At 37.9% G+C, this 23,456-nt stretch overlaps 1 protein-coding gene across 1 annotated transcript in view; it reads right to left on the reverse strand.

Annotated features, from left to right (window-relative positions):
* The window catches only part of LARS1 (leucyl-tRNA synthetase 1), a 73,683-nt gene that overhangs the window by 48,562 nt on the left and 1,665 nt on the right, over nucleotides 1-23,456 (reverse strand). The window contains 9 exon segments of the mRNA XM_021702068.2: nucleotides 2,122-2,347; nucleotides 2,451-2,518; nucleotides 4,500-4,563; nucleotides 5,372-5,484; nucleotides 6,231-6,392; nucleotides 9,893-10,036; nucleotides 12,049-12,129; nucleotides 12,505-12,592; nucleotides 15,313-15,431. Of these exon segments, the coding sequence (XP_021557743.1) occupies nucleotides 2,122-2,347; nucleotides 2,451-2,518; nucleotides 4,500-4,563; nucleotides 5,372-5,484; nucleotides 6,231-6,392; nucleotides 9,893-10,036; nucleotides 12,049-12,129; nucleotides 12,505-12,592; nucleotides 15,313-15,431 (1,065 nt within the window).

Here is a 23,456-nt window from a genome sequence, read left to right on the forward strand (position 1 = left end):
ATACTGTATATCCATTTAAAACAATGATTACGAAGACAAACTGAACAAAAAGGATATAACCAGTTTCTCTTAAAAAAAAAAAATTCCGAAGACTCAACAATACTGAACCCATACCCTTAGAATGGGAACAAAAGCGCTTGCAGCTGCTTGCTGAACCAAGGAATGCACTTTTCAATTCCACACAGTTCCCACCCATCCACTTTACTCATAAAGAAGCTACTTATAGTCACATGGGTGAAGGCTAAATATCATGACAGTCTCAATAAGGGCTGCAAGCTATTTTTTTATTTATATCACACACTCCAGAATCTGCTCAAATTTACATGGAAAGAAACTGCGTTAGGAACAGAAAATATCTGTGTTATTCACACAATTCCTAAAAACGTCTCAGACACAACTCCGACATCAGGAACTAATGAGATGCGGCAGCACTGCTTATCACAGAAAAAGCCAAACTATTCCCATATCCACTATAGAGAATGGCTAAATAAGCTGTGGTAGAGCCAAACAATGGAATACTATGTGGCTGTAAAACAGAAGATACAAGGAAGCTCTGCACTGATAAGGCATATACCAAGACATAATTAAGTAAAAAAGAAAGCAAGACCGAGAACAATGTGATTAAGTATACTGCCACTGCAATATTAAAAAGAGGGAGGAGCACCTGGGTGGCTCAGTTGGTTAAGCATCTGACTCTTGATTTTGGCGGAGATCATGATGTCAGTGGGATTGAGCCCCGAGTCAGGCTCTGCACTCAGTGGGGTATCTGCCTGAGATTCTCTTTCTCTCTCCCTCTGCCTCTGCCCCTGCTTATACACGTGTGCTCTTTCTCTCTCAAGGGAATAAATAAAATCTTTTAAAAAAGTAAATAAATAGTAATATGAGGGAGAAAGAATACATACACAGGCACTTGCTTATAAGTATGTGAAATACTTCTGGAAGGATATATAAAACAGTGATTTTAGTGAATGCCTATGGAAGGGGAAACTGAGTGACTAGGGACATATTTTGTATCTTTTTGTCTTTCAAATTTTGAGTTCTACTAATGTGTAACAATCTAGTCCAAAAGTAAGTTTACAAAATAAGCAAGAAATAAAAGCTCAATTCAAAAGAACTGAGATAGTATTCTACTCATCTTTTTCTTTTAAAATGTTACTTATTGGGGCACCCGGGTGGCTCAGTTGGTTAAGTGTCTGACTCTTGGTTTTGGTTCAGGTCATGGTCTCAGGGTTATGAGATCGAGCCCTGCATCAGGCTCTGCTCAGCACAGAGTATGCTGGAATTCTCTTTCTCCTTTTCCCTCTGCCTCTCCTTGCTCATGCTCTCTCTCTCTCTCTCAAATAGATAGTATCTTTTTAAAAAATAAATAAATGTTATTTATTAAGATACCTAAGATCAGCATTTACCAAAGGGAGTAAAATATGCTCTGAAATACTGATAAGTAAATAAACTGTAAGGATAAAAGCTACATAATCATCCAGATTTAGTTGCCATCAACCAAGATTCTTCAGGGAAAAAAACGGCTGCAATTCTATACCAGGAACGCTGGTAATCATCTTCTACTGCAGCTATTAAATCTCTTAGGAAGGACTGTGTATTTTTCAACCAGATACTTACCGAACTGAGACATAAGACTCAAAAATGCTATGGTGATACAGTCTACACAATGACTACTCCACAGCAAAAAGAAAGAAAAAAAACCACTCCTACACACAACATGTATGAATCTCAAAGACATACTTTGAGCAAAAGAAGCCAGACACAAAAGAGTACAGATTATATAATTCTGAATGAAAAGTTCAAGAACAGCAACTAATCTTCGGTGACTTAAATCAGAGCAGTGGTTACCTTTGCAGAAGAGGGGTAAGTACTGACTGCAAGATGGACAAGACAGCACTTTCTGGATTACTGGAACTGTTCTATATCTTGATTTGGGTGGTGCTTGCCTGAGTGTACACATGTATAAAAATGCACCAAAATACAAAATTTAGGATTTACACACCTCATTGTATGTATACCTCAATTAAAAAGATTTTTTTCAATGTTCTTTCCTCAAGTGTCATGGCTGAAATTCTCCTCTAAATCTAAGCACTAAAATAAAAAATCTGCTACCCAACTCACCTCTCCCATTAATTCCTTAACAACAGGCACCACTCCATTGTGTTTGGTAAAGCCCTGGTATGACATATTCCTGGCAGCTCTTTGGGTGCAGATGAATATATCACCCTTCACCGTCTCAAACCCAATGTACTTCATATCAGGGCGAACCCAACAGTTGGTCTGTCCAAACATGGTCTCAGGTCTGAGAGTAGCAGCTACCAAGAAGATATTTTTCCCTTTCAGGCCACTAAGAAGAAAAAATATATGTTTATGTAAAAAAAATGTTGTGGATTCTATCACATTTATCTATTATTTCAAAAAGATAAAGCAATAACTCTTTGGCAACCTACCTTAATTTGGATGGGTATGGCTCAAGCACTTTCAACTTGATTAAAGTATATTCCTGAGGTCCCACGCCCTAAACAAATAAACAAAACAAAAATTTGAGAGGATAAAAAAACTTGGATTAAACCCACCAATCTATGTGAGAGATCTGAGTCAAATTTTTTAGATGGATTCTCGCATTGTTAGAATAATTCTTTCTTCCAATGAGGAGACTGCGAGTAGGGAGATGACTACATTCACATAAAAGTCTAATGTGAGGGCACATGGTTAAGCGTGGTTCAGATGATTAAGCGGCTGCCTTCCACTCAGGTCATGATCTCCGGGTCCTGGGATCAAGCCCCATATCGAGCTCCCAACTCAGCGGGGACTCTCCCTCACCCTCTGCCTCTCCCCCCTGCTCGTGCTCTCTCTCTCTTGAATGAATGAATAAATAAAATCTTTAAAAAATAAATTAAAAAATAAATAAAGGTCTAATGTGTAAGAAGTGACTTGAAAGGGGTGCCTAGGTGGCTCAGCCAGTTAAGCGACTGCCTTTGGCTCAAGTCATGATCCCTCTGCTTCTCCCTCTCACTCTGCACTGCACCCCACTCCAGCTCGTGCTCTCTTTCTCTCTCTCTCTGAAATAAATAAAATCTTTGGGAAAAAAAAAAACAGAGTGACTTGAAAAGCCACCCTCCCACCCCACACCAGATCAGAACCCATAAAGGAAGCCCAGACACTACTAAGTAAAAACAGTTGGCTAAGAGCTCACTTGAGAGTGGAGGACAAGAGGAAAAAAATTAGAATAATCACCCAAAACGGTGTTTACCAAAATGGGAGTCAGAATATGTAAGCAAACAATCCCACAGGCATCAAAGAAATACTCTGGACCTGGGGTCAGACGATGTGCATTCAAAACCTAGCCTAGGCCATTACTAATGGCTTGACCCAAGGGAGTCACAGTCTCTCTGAGCCTTCATTTCTTCATCTGTAAAATAACTGTACTGTGACTTACATGGGATTGTCCTGGGGAGCAGGTAAGACAATGAACAAGAAAATGCTTTGAAAAACTATGACATACTACTGGAATTTAGGATATTGCTGTGGTGTTGACTACATTAAAAGTTAACAGTAAACTCGGTCTTCCAAATTCAAAATTTTGATCAACTCTCACTTCTATTAGATAAGTTACATCATAATTGAAAGCTGACTTTGAAAAGTAATCACTAGACTACAAATGCACTCAGAGATGGTAATAAAGGAAGATACAGCATAGGGAATCCTAAGGTCAGATTCTGTCATTGTTACTGATTGACTGTGCTATGGCTTTAGGCAAATCACCCTGGCTTCACTCAAGTATTACAACGAATAATGCTACTAATGTGTCTTACAGTAATGTAGAGTGAACTGATGTCATGCATGGCTAGAAGCACTTTGGAAATAAGCAAGTAGGCACATGATCAAAACAAGTATAAATGGAATCTGTGTACATCAGTTAGCCACATATCTCATTACCTTGCCCCATGCTCTTTTTAGAACAGTGTATTCTCCAAGCAGTGCTTCTCAAACATTAGTCTGCATGTGAATCCTATCAAGAGCTTATTAGAGACAGATTTCTGGGCTCCACCCCCAGAGCTTCTGATTCAGCAATTTCGGGCTAAGGCCCAAGAATGTGCTTTTGTGGGCGCCTGGGTGGGTCAGTTGTTAGGCGTCTGCCTTCGGCTCAGGTCATGGTCCTAGGGTCCTGGGGTCGAGCCCCACATCGGGCTCCCTGCTCAGCAGGAAGCCTGCTTCTCCCTCTCCCACTCCCCCTTCTTGTGTTCCCTCTCTCGCTGTGTCTCTTTCTGTCAAAAAAAAAAGAATGTGCTTTTGTATCACATGCATATGCAGCTGGTCCTAGCACCTCTCTTGGAGTAACAAGGTCCTAGACAAGACACAGACACCTACAGTGCCACTGTGCCTCCCTCTTCACAGTCACCGGAATAAAATTATTTTCAGGTTTCTGATCTATTCTGTAAACTCTATGGCCATATTATGAAATATTATAATAGCTACTCTATGTCACAAATAATTACCTCTCCAGTTTGCCTGTCATGATCCATGCAGGGCTGTCCGTCTTTTGGAGAATAAATGGTATACCTAAAAAATAAATAATAAGTGACAAATATTATTGTAATATACAAGTTTTATCCTAACATATTTGCTTTTGTTGCTAGTATCTAACAATATTTCTTCTAAAACTTCTAATTGAACAAATGTCTACATCAATTATTTATGCTTTTATGAGTAGTTGCCAGCCTAGTTATTTAATGAAACCTTTCTGCCTTCATCAAAGGTAATACCCTGAAAAATATGTACTGATCTTGGCTTTGTGGTATGAAACAAAAGATTATGAAATATAATTTCAGTTACGAAATACAAGTAGCTTTTAATTAATCCACAGAATCAAGGAAGAATCTTAATTTATAGAATAAAAGGACAAACTAACACATAAATAAAATTTTTTGTGCTTGGCTGGAAATACTGAACAGAATCTTTAGGGAGATCATAAAAGCCAACACTCCAAGAGGGAGACAAACCATAAGAGACTCTTAATCATAGGAAACAAACTGAGGGTTGCTAGAGGGGAGGGGGGTGTGTGGATGGGGTAACTGGGTGATGGACATTAAGGAAGGCATGTGATGTAATGAGCACTGGGTATTATATTTAAAAAAAAAAGCCAACACTTCTATTCTCCCTGTTTTTATTTGTCATAAACACTAAGCAGCTCAGAGGCATTAAAATACTGGTAAGACAAAAAGGGAAACAAATGAGACATGAGAACAAAAAGAAAAAATTTACAAAATGAGAAAGGATAATGGGAAAAAGAAGGCTATCTCTCAAGCAGTGGATTATAATGCAAGAATTATGACTCTTGCTTTATTATATTGAAGGACAACAAACTCACCGCTTCCCAAATTTTATTTTGCTTCTTTCTCTTAATGTTAAAAACTGCCACCTGACAAATGAATCATAGTAAGGATTAACATCAGTGGTGATGAAGGAACGACGCCAGTCTACCTATAGAAGAGAAAAGAAAAAGGTAATTTTTGAGAAATTTGTATAGTCTCTATGAAAAAGAATTCCCACGAATCAATTATTTACTCTTCTACTCTTTATTTTCCAACCTATAATTATATCAAACATTAAAAAGAAAACAATTTTCAGGTTCTATTAAATATATTAATTATATTAACTTGTGTTTAATTGGTCAATTTTGAAACATGCACATTCGTATAACAAGCATATAGGAATTATAATAAATTAAGAAAGAACACTTAAATAATACCTTTAAGTATTCCTAAATATATAAGCTAAACTTTGGCTTCTTCATATTCTTTGAACAGAATTCCCTTCTACTAATTGTTATTAAAACATATTCCAGGGGCGCCTGGGTGGCTCAGATGGTTAAGCATCTGCGTTCGGCTCAGGTCATGATCCCAGGGTCCTGGGATCGAGCCCTGCATCAGGCTCCCTGCTTGGTGGGGAGCCTGCCTCTCCCTCTCCCTCTGCTGTACCCTCTGCTTGTGCTCTCTCGCTCTCTGTCAAATATATAAATAAAATCTTTAAAAAAAAAATATTCCAATACAACAAATATTAAAGTACTTCACTGCTTACATCAAGACCCATAACAATAAAGGTACTAATTCATTAGTGTAATACAGGTGGAATATATTATTCTAAATTAAGAGTGGTCCAAATCTCATATAATCATAAACACAATGTGTTCTTCATATTTTCTTAAACTATGGGAGTGATGGACATACCTTCAAACCCATTCTCTTCAGATCCTGAATAGCCAGTGGTGGGAAATAATCAAGCCAATATTCTGCTTCAGAAAATTTGACTATCTCTTCATCAGAGAGACCAAGGGATTTCATAATGCCCCACTGATATTTAGAAGATCCAGCTTTAGCAGCCGCTTTACTCTGGAAAAAAAAAAACAATAAAAACAAACTCCATCAAGGACCAACCAACAAATGATCAGCAAATTCCAGGATAGCAATAATTTTAAGTGAATATTCGATTTGGTAATTTTTTATATTCCAAAACATGCTGTTGGTATGTCAGAATACTAATGGATTTTGACATACTATTTTGTCTGCCAAATTTTACAGTCCAATACCAAGACTCTGATATGAGAAATAACTAAATCATTGGAACCATAAAGAATTATCATTAAAGATAGGATGTCAGCACCAATCTCTATTTCCTTTTTTCTAATACCACATGTATCTTGTTTTAGTTATGAATAAGCTATTAACGAGAATTTTGTCTTTTTCTAATATTTACCAATATCAAAAAGGCAACCAAATGTCAGGGGTTGGAGATGGGTAAACAAGTTAAACTATAAAAACTATAAAAAAAACTATCAAACTATAAAAATGGGTGGCTCAGTCAGTTAAGCAACCGACTCTTGGTTTTGGCTCAGGTAGTGATCTTGGGGTCATGTGATCAAGCTCCATGTCTGGCTTCACATTCAGCACAGAGTCTGCTTGTCCCTCTCCTACTCCTCCCCCTGCTCACTTGCTCACTTTCTCTAAAACAAACAGATAAAATCGTAAAAAAAAAAAAAAAGGAAGAGCGCCTGGGGGCCTAGTCGGTTAAGCGTCAAACTCTTGATTTCAGCTCAGGTCATGGTCTCCGAGTCATGGGATCAAGCCCTACATTGGTCTCCATGCTCAGCAGGGAGTCTGCTTAAGATTTCCCCCTCCCTCTCCCTCTCCACCTCAACCTATGCGTGCATGAGTGTGCACAAACGTGCTCTCTCCCCCTCTCTCTCTCTAAAATAAGTAAATAAATCTTTAAAAAAAAAAGAACTAAAAAGGCAGGGCAAGGAGTTTTGGAGGTGACAGAACTGCTCTGTATGGTACTATGGTGTCAGGAACATAACTCCACATATTTGTCAAACCAACATAACTATCTACTACAAAGAGTGAATTTTACTGTATATACATTTGTTTAAAAAATCCACCAGGATAGGGGCACCTGGGTGGCTCAGTTGTTGAGCATCTGCCTTCAGCTCAGGTCATGATCCCGGGGTCCTGGGATCGAGCCCCGCATCGGGCTCTCTGCTCAGCGGGAAGCCTGCTTCCTCTCCCACTCCCCCTGCTTATGTTCCCTCTCTCGCTGTGTCTCTCTCTGTCAAATAAATAAATAAAATCTTTAAAAAAAAAAAAAAAATCCACCAGGATGTTGGAGGAATGGAAGATGAAATGTAGACTGTAACAAATGTATCTAACAGTATTATAAATATATGATACAACCACACTTTGAAGTGGGTTAAAAAGAAAGGAGCTTTTGAAGTAACTCTGGGGGGGTGCCTGGCTGGCTTAGTTGGTAGAACATGCAACTCTTGATCTCAGAGACCATGACTTTGAGCCACACGTTGGGTGTAGAGCTTACTCAAAAAAAAAAAAAAAAAAAAAAAAAAAGTAACTTTGGAAAAGAACGTGTTGACTAGATTCTAAGGACAAAAAGTAGACAAAAAGCATATACAAACACTGTACTTTCATTGGTAAAACTGTTTCTCCCAGGGGTATGGGTTAGCAATTCTGGAACTACTGGTAGACTAGGATTGAACAAATTATATACTATAAATAATGAGAGCCAGGTTTCTCACTGTTTGGAGAAAGAAGTCACAAATTAGCAAAGGGAGAATGCTAGAATGAGGCCCATGGTTATAACACGGAGCCAGGAGTATCACTATGAACTTTTTTTTTAAAGTAGACTCTACCCCAAATGTGGGGCTCATACTCATGACCCCAACATCAAGAGTCGCATGTCCTACTAAATGAGCCAGCCAGGTGTCCCGTAGGATGAACTTTTTGAATGTATATAGAGATAGGTAAAGAAATATAAACAGGTGCATATATGTGGGTTACCAGGATTATTATATATATTTCCTTGCTCTTTCTACTGAGAAGAGCTATAAACAGTGAGTGTACCCAGCATTCAGAACTTAGTTTCTAAATACAGTTTCTCAATAAAAGGAAACAGGATTCCTGAGAGAAGTGGTTGATTCCAGGCTGCAACAGGGAAAATACAAGATGAACCTGGAGTATGTTGGGCACTAGAAAATAATAAAGTACTTAAAAAAGAAAAGAAAAAAGATGGAGGCACGTCAGAAAGACATAGGAGCCAACCGAAAAGACTCTCAGTGGCCGAAACCAGAGGAAGTTGAATAACAACTGCTCCAAAACACCACATAGTACTGGAGTATAACTCAAAGAATAAAATAAATATGCATGAACCCACACAGATATATATAAAAAAAAGCCTGAATAAATAAGTAAATGGGGGAGAAAGGACAACTATTACTTTTCAGAAGAATTCCAGGTAATAAATGTAGAAGGAATGAAGGAAATGGAAAATCACCATTAGAGCAATACAGTTACAACTGTTGCAAGGCAAGATCCACTGACAAATGCTAAAATTAGTGAGAAAATATTTAAAAAGAAGATTTTATCTCCAGGGGCACCTGGCTGGCTCAGTCACTTAAATGTGTGACTCTTGATTTCGGCTCAGGTCATGATCTTAGGGTCATGAGACTGAGCCCCGCATTGGGCTCTGTGCTCAGCAGGGCATCTGCTTGGGATTCTCTCTCTCCCTTTCCCTCTGCCCCTTCCCCCGCACTGACCCCCACTCTTGCTCAATCATTCTCTGTCTAAAATAAATAAAATAATTTTTAAAAAGGAGATATTATTTCCATAGCCTCAAAGTATCTCTCTCAAAATATTTATGAATCAAAGGGAAAAATGGAATCCTTACAGTGGAAAAACGTGGCAGACACCACCAAAGCCAAATGATCAAGGTTAACATCAACCGTAGTAAGATATCAACATCATATACTCACTGATATGATGCACTGAGGAGGACACATCACCTCTCATTCTACTCATGAGAAAGCATTAGACAAAGCCAAATTGAGGGACATTCTATAAATGATCTGACCAGTACTCTCCAAAAGTGTCAAAGTCATGGAAGACAAAGATGGAAGAGACTAAGGAGACATACGAAGGAGACATGACAAGTAAATGCAATGTGGGATCTTGGATTGGACCTGCAAACAGAATAAGGATGTCAACGAAAAAACCACTGAAGGTCAAATAAGTTTGTAGTTTAGTGAATAGTATTGTTCAAATGTTGATTTCTTAGTTTTGAGGACTGTACATGGTTATATAAGGGGAACTGGGTAAAGAATATAAGGGAACTCTGCTCTACCTTGCAATCCTTCTCTATATCTAAATTATTTCAAAATAAAGTAAAAAGGGGAAAAAGGCCATCAAAAAGTCAGAAAGATAATTTTTGGCTTTGTTACTTTTTCAAAATTACTGAGTACTTTTTATGTGCCAGGTACTGGGAATACAAATATAAATTAGACAAAAATATAAAATTTCAACCAAAATAAATAGTATTAACCCCAAACCTTTTTTCCTTTAGCTTTATCCTTAATTATTACATCTTCTGTTTTAACATTGATATCTTCATCTTCCTCTTCCTCTTCTTCATCTGGAAAATCAGGGGGGCAACCATAAAGCTCTATTTCTCTTTTCAACTTATCAGCACATGCCTATAACAAATACAACATTAGAGTGAAGTTCAAAATTCAAGTCAGAAACAATCTGAATTTTTTTGGTATTTCTATGGCCAACTAAAATTGAGATTTTCTACATCTATACACATGTGAATCATTACAGAAAATCCATATGATATAATTCATGTACGTCAAAATTCACTAATTTATAAATTAGTATTTTACTTCATTTATTCAGCAAGCATTTATTCAACATTCAAAGTACTCAGTGTAGTATATTATATGTTAGGTATTAGAAGTATCAAGGTACGTAAGATACAGTGTTATCATTTTGAATAACAACATGAATAATAGTATCTCTCAATTTAAAGATTACTGTCTTGTATCTTCTATCATCATCTCAAGCCTGCAAGGTAGACAGGACAGGCATTAAATTAGAAAACACATGGAACGCCTGGGTGGCTCAGTTGGTTAAGCCTCTACCTTTGGCTCAGGTCATGATTCCAGGGTCCTGGGATCAAGCCCCGCATTGGGCTCCCTGCTCAGAAGGGAGCCTGCTTCTCCCTCTCCCTCTGCCCTTCCCCCTGCTCATGTTCCCTTTCTCTCTCTCTCGCTGACAAATAAAATCTTTTAAAAAATAAAATAAATAAATTACAAAACACACACTAGAGATGAAGGGGTTTATCTGAGTTATACAAACTACCAATATACGCCTTTTGATATGATACAGTGGGAGGTTTACCTCACCAATATAGTATTCTTGTCAAAATATTTCACTCAAATCTAATCATGAAGAAACAATCGGAAAACTCAGATGATGGGGCATTCTATAAAATAACTGGCCTCTCAAATGACATCAATGTCATGACAAACTAAAAGAAACCAAGAAGAACTGATAACAAAATCCAACGTGTGATCCACAGCACACAGAGTAAAAAACTGCCAGAAAGGACATTTTCAAACAACTAGAAACATCTGACTAGAGATTAGATGAAGATAATATTACATCAATGTTAAACTTCTTGGAGGGGACAATGAGACTGTGATGATGCAGAATGCCCTTGTTCTCAAAAAATACACACTAAAGTACTTGGAGGTGGCACAACATGATGGGTGCAACTTACTTTCAATGAGTTCATAGAAAAAGAGAGAAAAAAGTGTGCATGTATTACATGTGTGTGAACTAAAGCAGTTATGGCAAAATGTTAATACTTGGTAAGTACGTGTGAAAGGTATATGGGTGTTCATTCTCCTAACCTTTCACCTTTTCTGCAGGTTTGACATTTTTCAAAATAAAAGGTTGGAGAAGCAAAAGAAGTGGGAATTAAATTTCCCAACCCTCTTGCATTTAGGAAATCCTTTCAACTCTGTCTGGCCCCTTCTTTACTTAGAATTATTTCTAATACACATTTATGATGAAGACCTTTGCAAACATGATGAAAATATGATACAACTAAAAAAAAAGAGCTGATACACATAAAAAAACTTTATTACTTGATGCTGACTTCCTACACCTCATGTGTACACAAAATATCACTCTATTTTACTTATTAATAGTTATGATCTAAGTTGAAATATCAATATGTAAGGTCACCAACAGAAATATCAAAATTATTAGAGATCACTTAGACCTTACTGTGTGCCCTTTATGCACTTCTTTAAGTATCTTTTAAAAATTAATTTTCGGGCGCCTGGGTGGCTCAGTTGGTTAAGCGACTGCCTTCGGCTCAGGTCATGATCCTGGAGTCCCAGGATCGAGTCCCGCATCGGGCTCCCTGCTCAGCAGGGAGTCTGCTTCTCCCTCTGACCCTCCCCCCTCTCATGTGCTCTCTCTCTCTCTCATTCTCTCTTTCAAATAAATAAAATCTTTTAAAAAATAAAAAAATTAAAATTAAAATTAATTTTCACAAGAATAAATTCAACTCATTTCAAAAAACACTGCAATATAATATATAAGTATCTGAAAATCCTATTTCAAGCTCTTAAATTGGACATCACATTTGTTTTAACCTAAAAAGAGTAGAAACCAATCCCAAAAGCAATCTTACCTTGATGGGCATTCCAGTACAGTGTAAACCAAAGGGAAACAGACAAGTTTTTCCTTTCAGTCTCTGGTATCCTACTGCAAACTACAGAAAGCAAACTAAATTTAAATTACAAATTCAAATGCTAGACAAATATAAAATATTGACTTTTCACAAAGATTATCAATTTAGTTTTCCTTTCCTCTCTTCCTTTAGAAGGAAGTCATTCCAAAATTCTGTCTACTATTCCTTTTTTCTGTCTTTTCACCATCCTAGGAATTACTTATACTTAACTACATACCACATATGCAAATTAAATATAAAAATATTTAATAGAAGTAAAATATTAAAATTATGTTTAAAATTAAGGAATTCTAAGTTCCCTTAACAGGAAATAAATTCGATATATGCCATTTTCTTCAAAATAGTATTTATCAAAGACCCTCCACCCCATTTTATTATACACAGAGGAAACTTTACCTCACATTTGGATAAAGAAAATGTGTGTCCCAAATGAAGGCGCCCATTCATATACGGATATGGGAAGGTTACAAAGTACTTGCCCTTGCTGCAAAACAGTCATGTAAAAAACAAAGTACAGAGAAGAAAATGTTAAGTTCCTTTTACAATGAGGGGGTGGGGTGAAGGGAAAGTGTACTACAAACAACTTGTTTAAATTTTATTATTTAAGAGGCACCCGGGTGGCTCAGTCAGTTACACATCTGCCTTCGGCTCTGGTCGTGACCCTGGGGTCCTAGGATCCAGCCCCTCATGGGGCCCCCTGCTCAGTGGGGAGTCTGGTTCTCCCTCTCCCTTGTGCTCGCTTCGGCAGCATATACACTAAAATTGGTTCTCCCTCTCCCTCTGCCCCTCCCCCCTGCTTGTGCTCTATCTCTCTCTCTCAAATAAATACAATCTTTAGAAATAAATAAATTAAAAATTAAATTAAGTTAAATTTATAAGTCTGGAAATTAAAAGCCCTCTGAAATTGAAACTTACTTTTGATTTAGAAAGAATAAGATATTTATAGGTAGACATTAAAGAAATAAATATCCTTGTAGCAAATACTGGAGGTTTAACTTAAGCTAAAATGCTGAGTAAAGATAATTTACTAAAGATGATTTTAATACTCTTAGGAAACTGGATTAATTTAATGTTTTAGTAACTAAACAAGATTTGCCTTCATTAGATATATACAAAGCAATTCAAAGTCCGTCAGGTAAAATAAAGTATCTTCAGTATTATAAGATACATGGTAAATTAAGTTAAAAAGCACCTTTTTAAAGCTGCTTAATTAATTATGTTATATCCTCTTCTCATGAATCAAATGTATAACATACATACATGTTATGAAGCACAATAAAATGAACACCTGTCGGCACACTATCCAACTGATGAGCCCACTGTAGCTACACTGTGTGCTCCTCACCCCTCCCACCAGATATACTATCTTGAAAGTGACTTTTGTCATTTCCTTGATTTTGAATAGCTTATATATATGTCTGTGCCCTTAAACAATGTATCATTTAGTTTTGCTCACTTGTGAGCTTCATTAAAAAATTATATCCTGGGGCGCCTGGCTGGCTCAGTCAGTACAGCAAGCAACTCTGATCCTAGGGTCATGATTATGAGCCCCACAACGGGTGTAGAGATTACTTAGAAACAAAAAATTCTCACTCAATGTTACATTTCTAGGTTTCTTCAAGTTCGTCTTCTTTCACTAAATAACGCAGCTTTTTCAGTTCATTCTCGATAACTTAAAATTACCTGAAATTGCCCAAAATTCTAAAACCAACAAAACCTTCAAACAATAGTTTAAATAACATCAGAGACTTTATATTACAACAACACTCTTAATTTCTTTAAAAAAAAGAAAAGAAAAAGAAAAAATCCATTAGACTGTTGCTGAGTAGCAAGGAGGATACATTTAAAATCAGAAAGTCCTAAAAAGTAGTCCAGACCCTGACAATGCCTAGCTATGCAACCTTGAACTGGTTACTTAGCCTCCCTGTACCTCAATCTCCTCATCTATAACATAGGGATAAAAGTATTGCTAGTCTTGGGGCGCCTGGGTGGCTCAGTCGTTAAGCGTCTGCCTTCGGCTCAGGTCATGGTCCCAGGGTCCTGGGATCGAGCCCCACATCGGGCTCCCTGCTCAGCGGGAAGCCTGCTTCTCCCTCTCCCACTCCCCCTGCTTGTGTTCCTTCTCTCGCTGTATCTCTCTCTGTCAAATAAATAAATAAAATCTTAAAAAAAAAAAAAAAAGTATTGCTAGTCTTAAAGAGTTAAGAAGATTAAATGATAATATGCACATTAAAAATGGCGTATTTCCTAATTCCTTTGCATACTGAACAATAACTTTTCAAGATTAGCTACTACTAAATTGTTGTCAATGTATTTCCTCATTATAAGGGGACATTTTTCTGTATTTCAACATCTCTGAAATTGAGATGCATCTTAAAATAGATGTATATATTTATTACAGTACTGTTTTGGGGCAGTTATTTTGTTTTTGTTTTTCCCGATATCATAATCATTATCTGTGGACTGTCTTACAACTCATGCTTAATACCAAGGCAATACAGTATTTATGAAATAAGACCTTCAAATACAGAAACCCTTTAAAATTTATACTTTGTGTCTCTGGAGATAATTATCACTATATTATGAATCTCTAATAGAATGATTTCATCAGTCAGCAAAGACAAAACTTCAAAACATTCTCCTTTGTCTAAATATGAAAAATATTATTAAAAAAAAAAACACCTTTATGTAGAAAAAGTCCTTTAAGAATTCTATAGGAGGGGCACCTGGCTGGCTCAGTTGGTAGAGCATGTGACTCAAGCCCCACAATGGGCATAGAACTCACTTTATTTTTACTTTTTTCCCCTAAAGATTTTATTTATTTATTTATTTATTTGAGAGAGAGCAATAGCACAAGCACGGAGGGAGGAGCAGGAAGAGAGAATCTCAAGCAGACTCTGGGCTGAGAATGGAGACCAATGTGCGGCTCAATCTCACAACCCTGAGATCATGACCTGAATCAAAATCAAGAGTTGGACACTTAACCAACTGAGCCACCCAGGCACCCCGTGCTTACTTTAAAAAAAAAAAAAAGACTTCCAAAGAAAAGAGGATCCTAATTTCAAATGCAGAAAGTAGAAGTTACCTCCTTCAGCCTGTTTCAGACATTATAAATACACTCTGCCTTATCCTTTCCACAAAGTGGTTTCTGTAGCCAATGGTTTTAGAAACACAAGGTCTAGAACTTCACAAAGTATTACTCACCTAGTCTGGGTCTCTACATTAGATGCATCGACCTCAAACACTTTTTCAGTATCCCATTTCTGTTGGATTTCTTTCTCGATCTTCTTCAAAAAGTCTACTTTGGCTGTTCCTTTTCTTTCCTATTGGACCCAAAAGAGAGAGAATAATCCACTCTATACTTTGACAGGCTTGCTTTAGAAAAAGTGGGTTCACAGAACTGAGCTGTTTACTGAGAGGCAATTTTTCCATGGTTATCTTGAATTTTAAACGTGATTAAAAATTATGATTATCACGATCTGTCCACTTTAAACCTCAAAGGGATGGTCAATGAATTACTTAAATATATAAAAGCTCTGAAACACTTTTTTTTAAATCAGACACTAAAACAGATACTGTTGTCAAATAGATACTGTTCCTATTTAGTTAAAATGTGTAAATACTTAGAAAAGTATAGGATGGAGTAGTACCTACTGGCCAAGCTGCAATTATCCCACCAAAGAAGGATGCTGAGACCCAGTGGGAAGACGCTGAGGGAAGATTAGTCATCTACATGTTTTTTTTTCAAGGAAACTGATGAAGGACTTCTCTTCAAATGGCTAACAGACTATTAATATGAAGTTAAAAGGAAACAGAATAGCAAGCATGTCTCTAGTAATATCAGATCTACATGGCAACATTGCCATCATCATCCTGATTTCGGCTGAAACCGAAAGCAAAGCACACACACGATCGTCCTATTTCTGAAAAAAAGAAAGGTCAGAGCTTCTTTCTCAGTTTCTGATTCTGTGGGGGAAAAAAAAAAAAATTAGCTGCTAAAAGCAAGTGTGCCAAAGCTGGAGTGGAATGAACACTTACAGAACAGAGAAGTGTGAAAGCTGGATACCAATGGACCATCCCCAAATCTAATTCTGTTTTCAAACTTACTTTTAGTTTCTAAAATTTTATTCTCTGGTATAAAGTTATCTGAACTGAAATTAGATTTTCTTCCCCTTCTTATATGCTAACATTTCCAGATTCTGCCGCATTTTCAAATGAGAAAATATCTGGGTTCTACTCATACTTTTTTTTAAGTTTTTTTTTTTTTGTTTTTTTTTAAAGAAATCTCTACACCCAACATGGAGCTCTAACTTACAACCCTGAGATAAGAGTCCCATGCTCCACTCACTGGGCCAGCCAGGCACCCCTGGGCTCTACTCATACTTTTACAACCTACTAAACAGGTGACCTTGCCAAGTCACCTAACACCTGCAACTCAGTCTCCTTTAATCCTGCCTCCCTCTCTCCTTTCAACCAACAATTTAAAAAATGCTTCCCAATTGGGCACCTGGCCAGCTCAATCAGTAGAGCATGCAACTCTTGATATTGCAGTTGTGAGTTCAAGCCCCACAGTGGACACAGAGCTTACTTAAATATATATTTATACATATATTTTATATTACTTAAAAAAAAAGTCGGACATCTGGCTGGCTCAGTCAGTAGAGCATGTGACTCTTGATCTCAGGGTTGTGAGTTCAAGCCCCACACTGGACGTAGTTTACTTAAAAAACAAAATGCTTTCGGGCGCCTGGGTGGCTCAGTTGGTTAAGCGACTGCCTTCGGCTCAGGTCATGATCCTGGAGTCCCGGGATCGAGTCCTGCATCGGGCTCCCTGCTCGGCAGGGAGTCTGCTTCTCCCTCTGACCCTCCTCCCTCTCATGCTCTCTGTCTCTCATTCTCTCTCTCTCAAATAAATAAAAATAAAATCTTTAAAAAAAAAAAATGCTTTCTAGTCGTATCACAGATATACTGGATTCTTAACTGTTTTCTAAATGGTTACACAAATTTGAGCACTTTGCAAGAGGAATTTTGCAGTCAATAGAACCCCAACCTTAACACTAGTTCTCCAATAACTATCTTAAATATACTTTGTGTATTAGGTAATAAAAATAACTAACAGTATTAAAATTAAGATTTAGTACAAGGGATGCCTGCGTGGCTCCGTTGGTTAAGCGACTGCCTTTGGCTCAGGTCATGATCCCAGGGTCCTCGTATCGAGCCCCGCATCAGGCTCCACCTGCTCTGAGGGGAGCCTGCTTCTCCCTCTCCCTCTGCCTGCCCCCTCCCCTGCTTGTGCTCTCTCTCTAATAAATAAATTAATTTAAAAAAAAAGATTTAGTACAACTCTACTATAAAGTTGTCAGCTCTGTTTTATTATTTTCAGTTCCCTACATTTTTTTTTAAGCTATTGAATTTTTTTTTAAGATTTTATTTATTTATTTGACACAGAGAGAGATAGAGAGCACACGCACAAGCAGGGGGAGCAGCAGAGGGAGAGGGAGAAGCAGGCTCCCCGCTGAGCAGGACCCTGGATTCATGACCTGAGCCGAAGGCAGACACTTAACCAACTGAGCCACCCAGGCGCCCCAGTTCCCTGCATTTAAACCAAAGAATGGTTTACTACTTTTTAAGCAAGTTTAAGATAGAAAACAAGGACAAGTCAGCTTACAAGGAGGAGGTGAAGCATGTTTAAGATACAAGACAAGGACAAGTCAGCTTACAAGGAGGAGGTGAAATATTGGATTAAAGGAAGAACCCTGATACAAAGGCAGAGAGGAATTGAGAAAGAATTCCATAATTTGAAAAGTCATGGGGACGCCTGGCTGGCTCAGTCAGTGGAGCATGCAACTCTTGATCCTGGGGTTGTGATTTCAAGCCCTCTGTTGGGTGTAAAGATTACTTAGAAAAAAGAAAAAAAATCAGGGACATAACAAGTTTCTCCAGTAACCAAAGGAAAATGAAAGTGACAAGGAAATTTTTTGTTTCTATAAACCCTGACCAGACCATAATTGCTGTGACTGGAAATGGTATCAAAACACAAATCTGATCAAGTCAATTCCCTTTCAGAGATTCTCTGTAGCTGTCAGGATAAAGTCTATTCTGTAAAACCTGGCACTCCAGGCCCTTCTTGTCTAATCTCGGCCAGATCCCTCTCTCCTCCCCTTTCTTTCATTCCCCCACTGCAGGCCCATCAAGGCATCTGTATTTTCCCAAATGTGCCAAGCTCCCTCTGTCACCTGAGCAGCTGTTCAAAGTACTTTCTCTGCCCTCATGCCTCACCAATCTCTTTGCCTTGCTCTCTCATCCTTCAGGTCTCAGCTAATCACCTGCACTGGTCACCAAGAGGTTATGATATGCCATTCTTAATATGTTCCTACCTACCAATATTTCCCCCATGCCAGCACTTATGACACAGTGGTGTCGGTATCTGTCTGTCTTCCTCACAGGACTACTGAAGCCTGTTCATGGTGGGGACTGATAACTTGTATCTCATTATATCCTCAAGGTCTAGCTTATAGCAGGTTCTCAACAAATATCTGTTCAATATTTAAAGATTTTAAAAAGAGAAGTGAACATGAGGCGCCTGGATGGCTCAGTCGTTAAGCATCTGCCTTCGGCTCAGGTCATGATCCCAGGGTCCTGGGATGAAGCCCCGCATCAGGCTCCCTGCTCAGCGGGAAGCCTGCTTCTCCCTCTCCCACTCCCCCTGCTTGGGTTCCCTCTCTTGCTGTGTCTCTGTCAAATAAATAAATAAAATGTTTAAAAAAAAAAAAAAGAGAAGTGAACAATACATTGTCCACTTTTGCATATTGTGGCCATAAAAAAATAACAGACTAGGAACTAGGTGCATATGTGAATCAAGGTACTAAGCAATTTGGACTCTTTCCCAAGAATTTCCATAAAAGTAAGTGTGGTTGCATAAGGTTATTTCCTTTTCCAGGAAAGAATAAGGGCCTTCATCTATTCACTCCTTTCCATTTTTGCTGCTAACCACCTTCATTCAGACCCTCAGCTCCTTTGCTCCTTCTTACTACAAAACCCTCCTCCTAACAAGTAACCTATAAGTTACAAGTCTCTCTACTTCTATACATGCAAACCGGTTTTCAATAGTAATATACAAAGACTACCATTTGAAAATAAGCTATGGCAGGGACAGCAGATCACCTACCCAATACCTGTTCCTTCTCTTTCTTCAACAACAAAAGTCTAGTCTTATTTAAGGCAGTGCATTAGAGGTGGTTAAATGTACTCTTCTATGTTTCCAGATGAATTCCCAGTTAGACTGGACCTATGTTCCAGCAAAGGAGTTTTAGGCAGAAGATTCCACCTAGCCCTTAAAACAGCCTGCACAACTTCACGGTGGCGGGCTGGCTCAGCCGCTAGAGCATGTGACTCTTGATCTCAGGGTTGGGAGTTCAAGCCCTACATTGGGTATAGAGATTACTTAAAAATAAAATCTTAGGGGTGCCTGGGTGGCTCAGTCGTTAAGCGTCTGCCTTCGGCTCAGGTCAGGATCCCAGGGTCCTGGGATCGAGCCCTGCATCGGGCTCCCTGCTCAGTGGGAGGCCTGCTTCTCCCTCTCCCACTCCCCCTGCTTGTGTTCCCCCTCTCGCTGTGTCTCTCTCTGTCAAATAAATAAATAAAATCTTTAAAAATAAATAAATAAAATATTAAAATAAAAAACAGCCTGTACAACTCCTAACAGCTGACTTAACCTGTAAATAGAATAGGCAAAGTGTCTAGGTTGCCTACAGAAGCCTGAGTTGCCTATAGAACCCTTTGTCTATAGGCTTCCTATAGAACCCTAGACCAATTCCTTGAACTCTCTAACCTATAGGGGCTCACAAAAATATTTTAATTTATTTTAAAGTCAGAAATAAAAAACCAACTTTAAGGTTGAAGAGAAAAACTAATACATTTACTATTAATTAATATTAATTTTATCATTTCAGATTATTATGTTAATACTATTTTTTTTTTTAAGATTTTATTTATTTATTTGACAGAGAGAGACACAGCGAGAGAGGGAACACAAGCAGGGGGAGTGGGAGAGGGAGAAGCAGGCTCCCCACTGAGCAGGGAGCCCAATGCGGGGCTCGACCCCAGGACCCTGGGATCATGACCTGAGCCGAAGGCAGACGCTTAACAACTGAGCCACCCAGGCGCCCCTTATGTTAATACTATTAACATATTAATAAAACTTTAATATATTTAATATATGTATTTAGCAACACATATAATAAATATAATATTAACATACTTGTCTTTATACCAACAGCCTAGCTCGTGAAGCCTAGTTGTACCTCCTACCCTAGGGTCCTGAGTGATATGAAATCCCACTGTATCGTTACTAAATTCCTCTTTAACCAACTTGAGTTGGCTTCCATTGCATGCAACCAAATGTTCCCTAAGACATTTACCCAGTTGACCTGTGAACTCCTGGCAGACAGCAACTTTCAGAACTTTTATAGTCACCTCAGCCCCAAGTACAATGCCATAGACAAAGAAGTTACAGGACAAATATTTTTTGCTTAAAAAGGACCATGTCACCCATTTAAAGAAGAACATGAAAGCAATAGTCTTCACAAATTACTTAGAACTATATATTTCTTTTCGTTATTATTGACCACACTAAATACACAAAAACTATTCTTTGAGGTTTCTGCTTCTCAGCAAAAATTTGCTTCTCAAAACATCAAAGTCAATTGTAATGGAATCTGACTTTGGCCCCAGCACCAATTTGTTATATAACCTTGGAAAGTCACTCCATCAATCTGAGCCTTAATTTCTTCACTGGCTATTTAACTAGACAATTGGTTATAATAATTAGTTAGAAGGTTATTTGCCAAGATCAGAATTTCTAAACTTTGGCACTATTGACAGCTTAGGCTAAATAATTTTTTGTGTTTTTGTCTTGTGCATTTTAAGATGCTTAGAAGCATTCCTGGCTTCTAGCCACTAAAGGCCAGCAGCATACCCCCCAGGTGTGACAATCCAGTCTCCAGACCAAATGTTCTCAGGGGGACAAAATCATCCCCAGTAAAGAATCTCTAAATAGATAACAACTCTTTCATATATTCATAGTATCTTGCAGCTTAAAGCTTTTATGAACATTAACTTTTTTGATCTTAACAACAACCCTAAGAAGTGGGCAGACTAACAGCTATCATTTCTCAAAAATGATAAATCTGAAGCTCAGAGATCGTCATGTCAGCAATTGATCGAGTTGGACAAAAATCCTCATCTTCTGACTTCTATTTCTGCTTTGTCTTGGGACTCTGGCCCTCTCCTAGCTCCACCACTTACTAGCTATAGAACCCTAGGCAAATTCCTTAAACTCTAAGCCTCCATTTTTCTACCTATCTATAAAATGAGAATAAAAATTATGCCTACCTTGTAGTGTTAGTATGAGGATTAAAAGACTTAATATGCATGAAGAACTTAGCATAGTGCTGGACATAGGGTAAATGCACAATGTCAACCAATACCACAAAGAGACATCTAGACATCATGTGATTTTTATTAGGTATGAAAATGGCATTGGGGTTATGTTTTAAGAGAAGTTATCATTACATTAAAAAAGCTTACTAAACTATGTATTGATGTAAAAACCTTATACTAAAATATGTCGAACATGTACACATGATGCCTGGAACTTGCCTAAAATGAATCCGGAGGGGCAGGGTACAAGGGAGGGATATATGAAACAAGATGACCCTGAACTGCCGATTATTGAAGTTGGGTGATGGATATATGGAAGTGCCTAACACTATTATTCTCTCTGTTTTGTTCACTATTTAAATTTTCCAAATGAAAGTTTAAAAAAGTATTTTTTAAGTTGGCTATTATGTTTATTATATCACATCCCCAGATCCCCTCTAAAAGTCCGATATATATAATTAGAAGAGATTAAAACTGTCAAAAGCTCTAAAAAATAAATACTACTCTGATGTGAAGAAAATTATAGTTTGGTATTTACATATTCAATTATAATATAAAAACTAATATTCTACCCATGCTATCACATGTTCATTGTCTTACACACTTCATATTGGTAAGATTTCCTCTGGAAAGAGAAAACTTTCCTTATGGGAGGTGTTTGCAAAAGACATTTCCTCATTAGCTTACAACTGGGGGTAGCACAATGATTAAGAGAATGGGCTCCAGAATGGAAACAAATGAATTCTAATTCCTCCTCTGAGTAGATCTGATGCCTTATTTTCCACATCAGTAAGATGGGGATAAAAATAGCACCTACTTTTACAGCGTTGTTTTGATGAAAAAATATGTAAAACACTAATGCATGGCACAGAATAAGCAATCAGTACTTTTTATTATTTTTATTGTTACTTATTCTTTCTAAAGGGAGTTCTTACTGGATTCTTCCAATAAAACAAACTTTAACGTGAGCCCAGTATCATGACAGTGTAAAACATGAATATTTTCAGAGGCCAAGAAGTAAATAAAGCAAAACAATCATATCTACCAGAAATGTTGCCAGTTTCCTTACATAAGGAAATATAAAACTTAAAAAGAAAAAAGAATGTATTAAAGTCTTTCAAACTGAAAAGCCCATTCCCATTAACACCAAAAAGAGAAAGACCTGCAAATTCCACATTAGCTAAGGATATCACCGTAGGGGAGTGGGGTTGGTGGGGAGTCATCGAGCAACCTGGAACAGAAGAAAAAGCCCTGGACCAGGACTCAGAAGGCATGTGTTTTCCTGGAAAGCAAGATGACATAGTGACTGAGAAATGAGTCAACCTCTTCGAGTTCTAATCCACTTTCATCATGTCCTAGTTATGAGAAGTTGGACCTGTTAGTTAAGCAATCTATGCCTGGGTTTCTGCAAATAAGAGTGCCTAACTCAAATAGATTAGTGTGAAGACTCAATGAGACAATTCAAATAAAATGCTAAACACAAAGCATGACACATAAGAAATGTTAGTTATTGATATTATTGGTCTTAACTCTACTAGAATTCCAACTCCAATAATTCTTCAACCCCAACAGGATCTATTGATCATGACCTTTTTTCACTAATCATTCGGCCCCTCCCACCACAAGTCCTTATTTCCATCCCTTAAATCATCTATAAAATCACTCCTTCACTATTCTCTTTACCATTCTTGCCTGGCAAAACTCCAACCCTCCTATGCACCTGCTCTGTTCCCTCAGCCAGACAGCTGAAAGTGGCAGGGGATAAGATTTCAACCATGCTGACCAGCCTCAATTTAAAATCATGTCCACTAATGTCAAGTGATGCCCAGCAATACTACTAATTTCTGAAATCCACTTAGTTACTTACTCCTTCTAGACTAGTGCTTCTCAAACTTTAATGTGTAACT

The sequence above is a fragment of the Neomonachus schauinslandi genome, chromosome 7 (genome assembly GCF_002201575.2).
Source record: "Neomonachus schauinslandi chromosome 7, ASM220157v2, whole genome shotgun sequence".
NCBI lineage: Eukaryota > Metazoa > Chordata > Mammalia > Carnivora > Phocidae > Neomonachus > Neomonachus schauinslandi.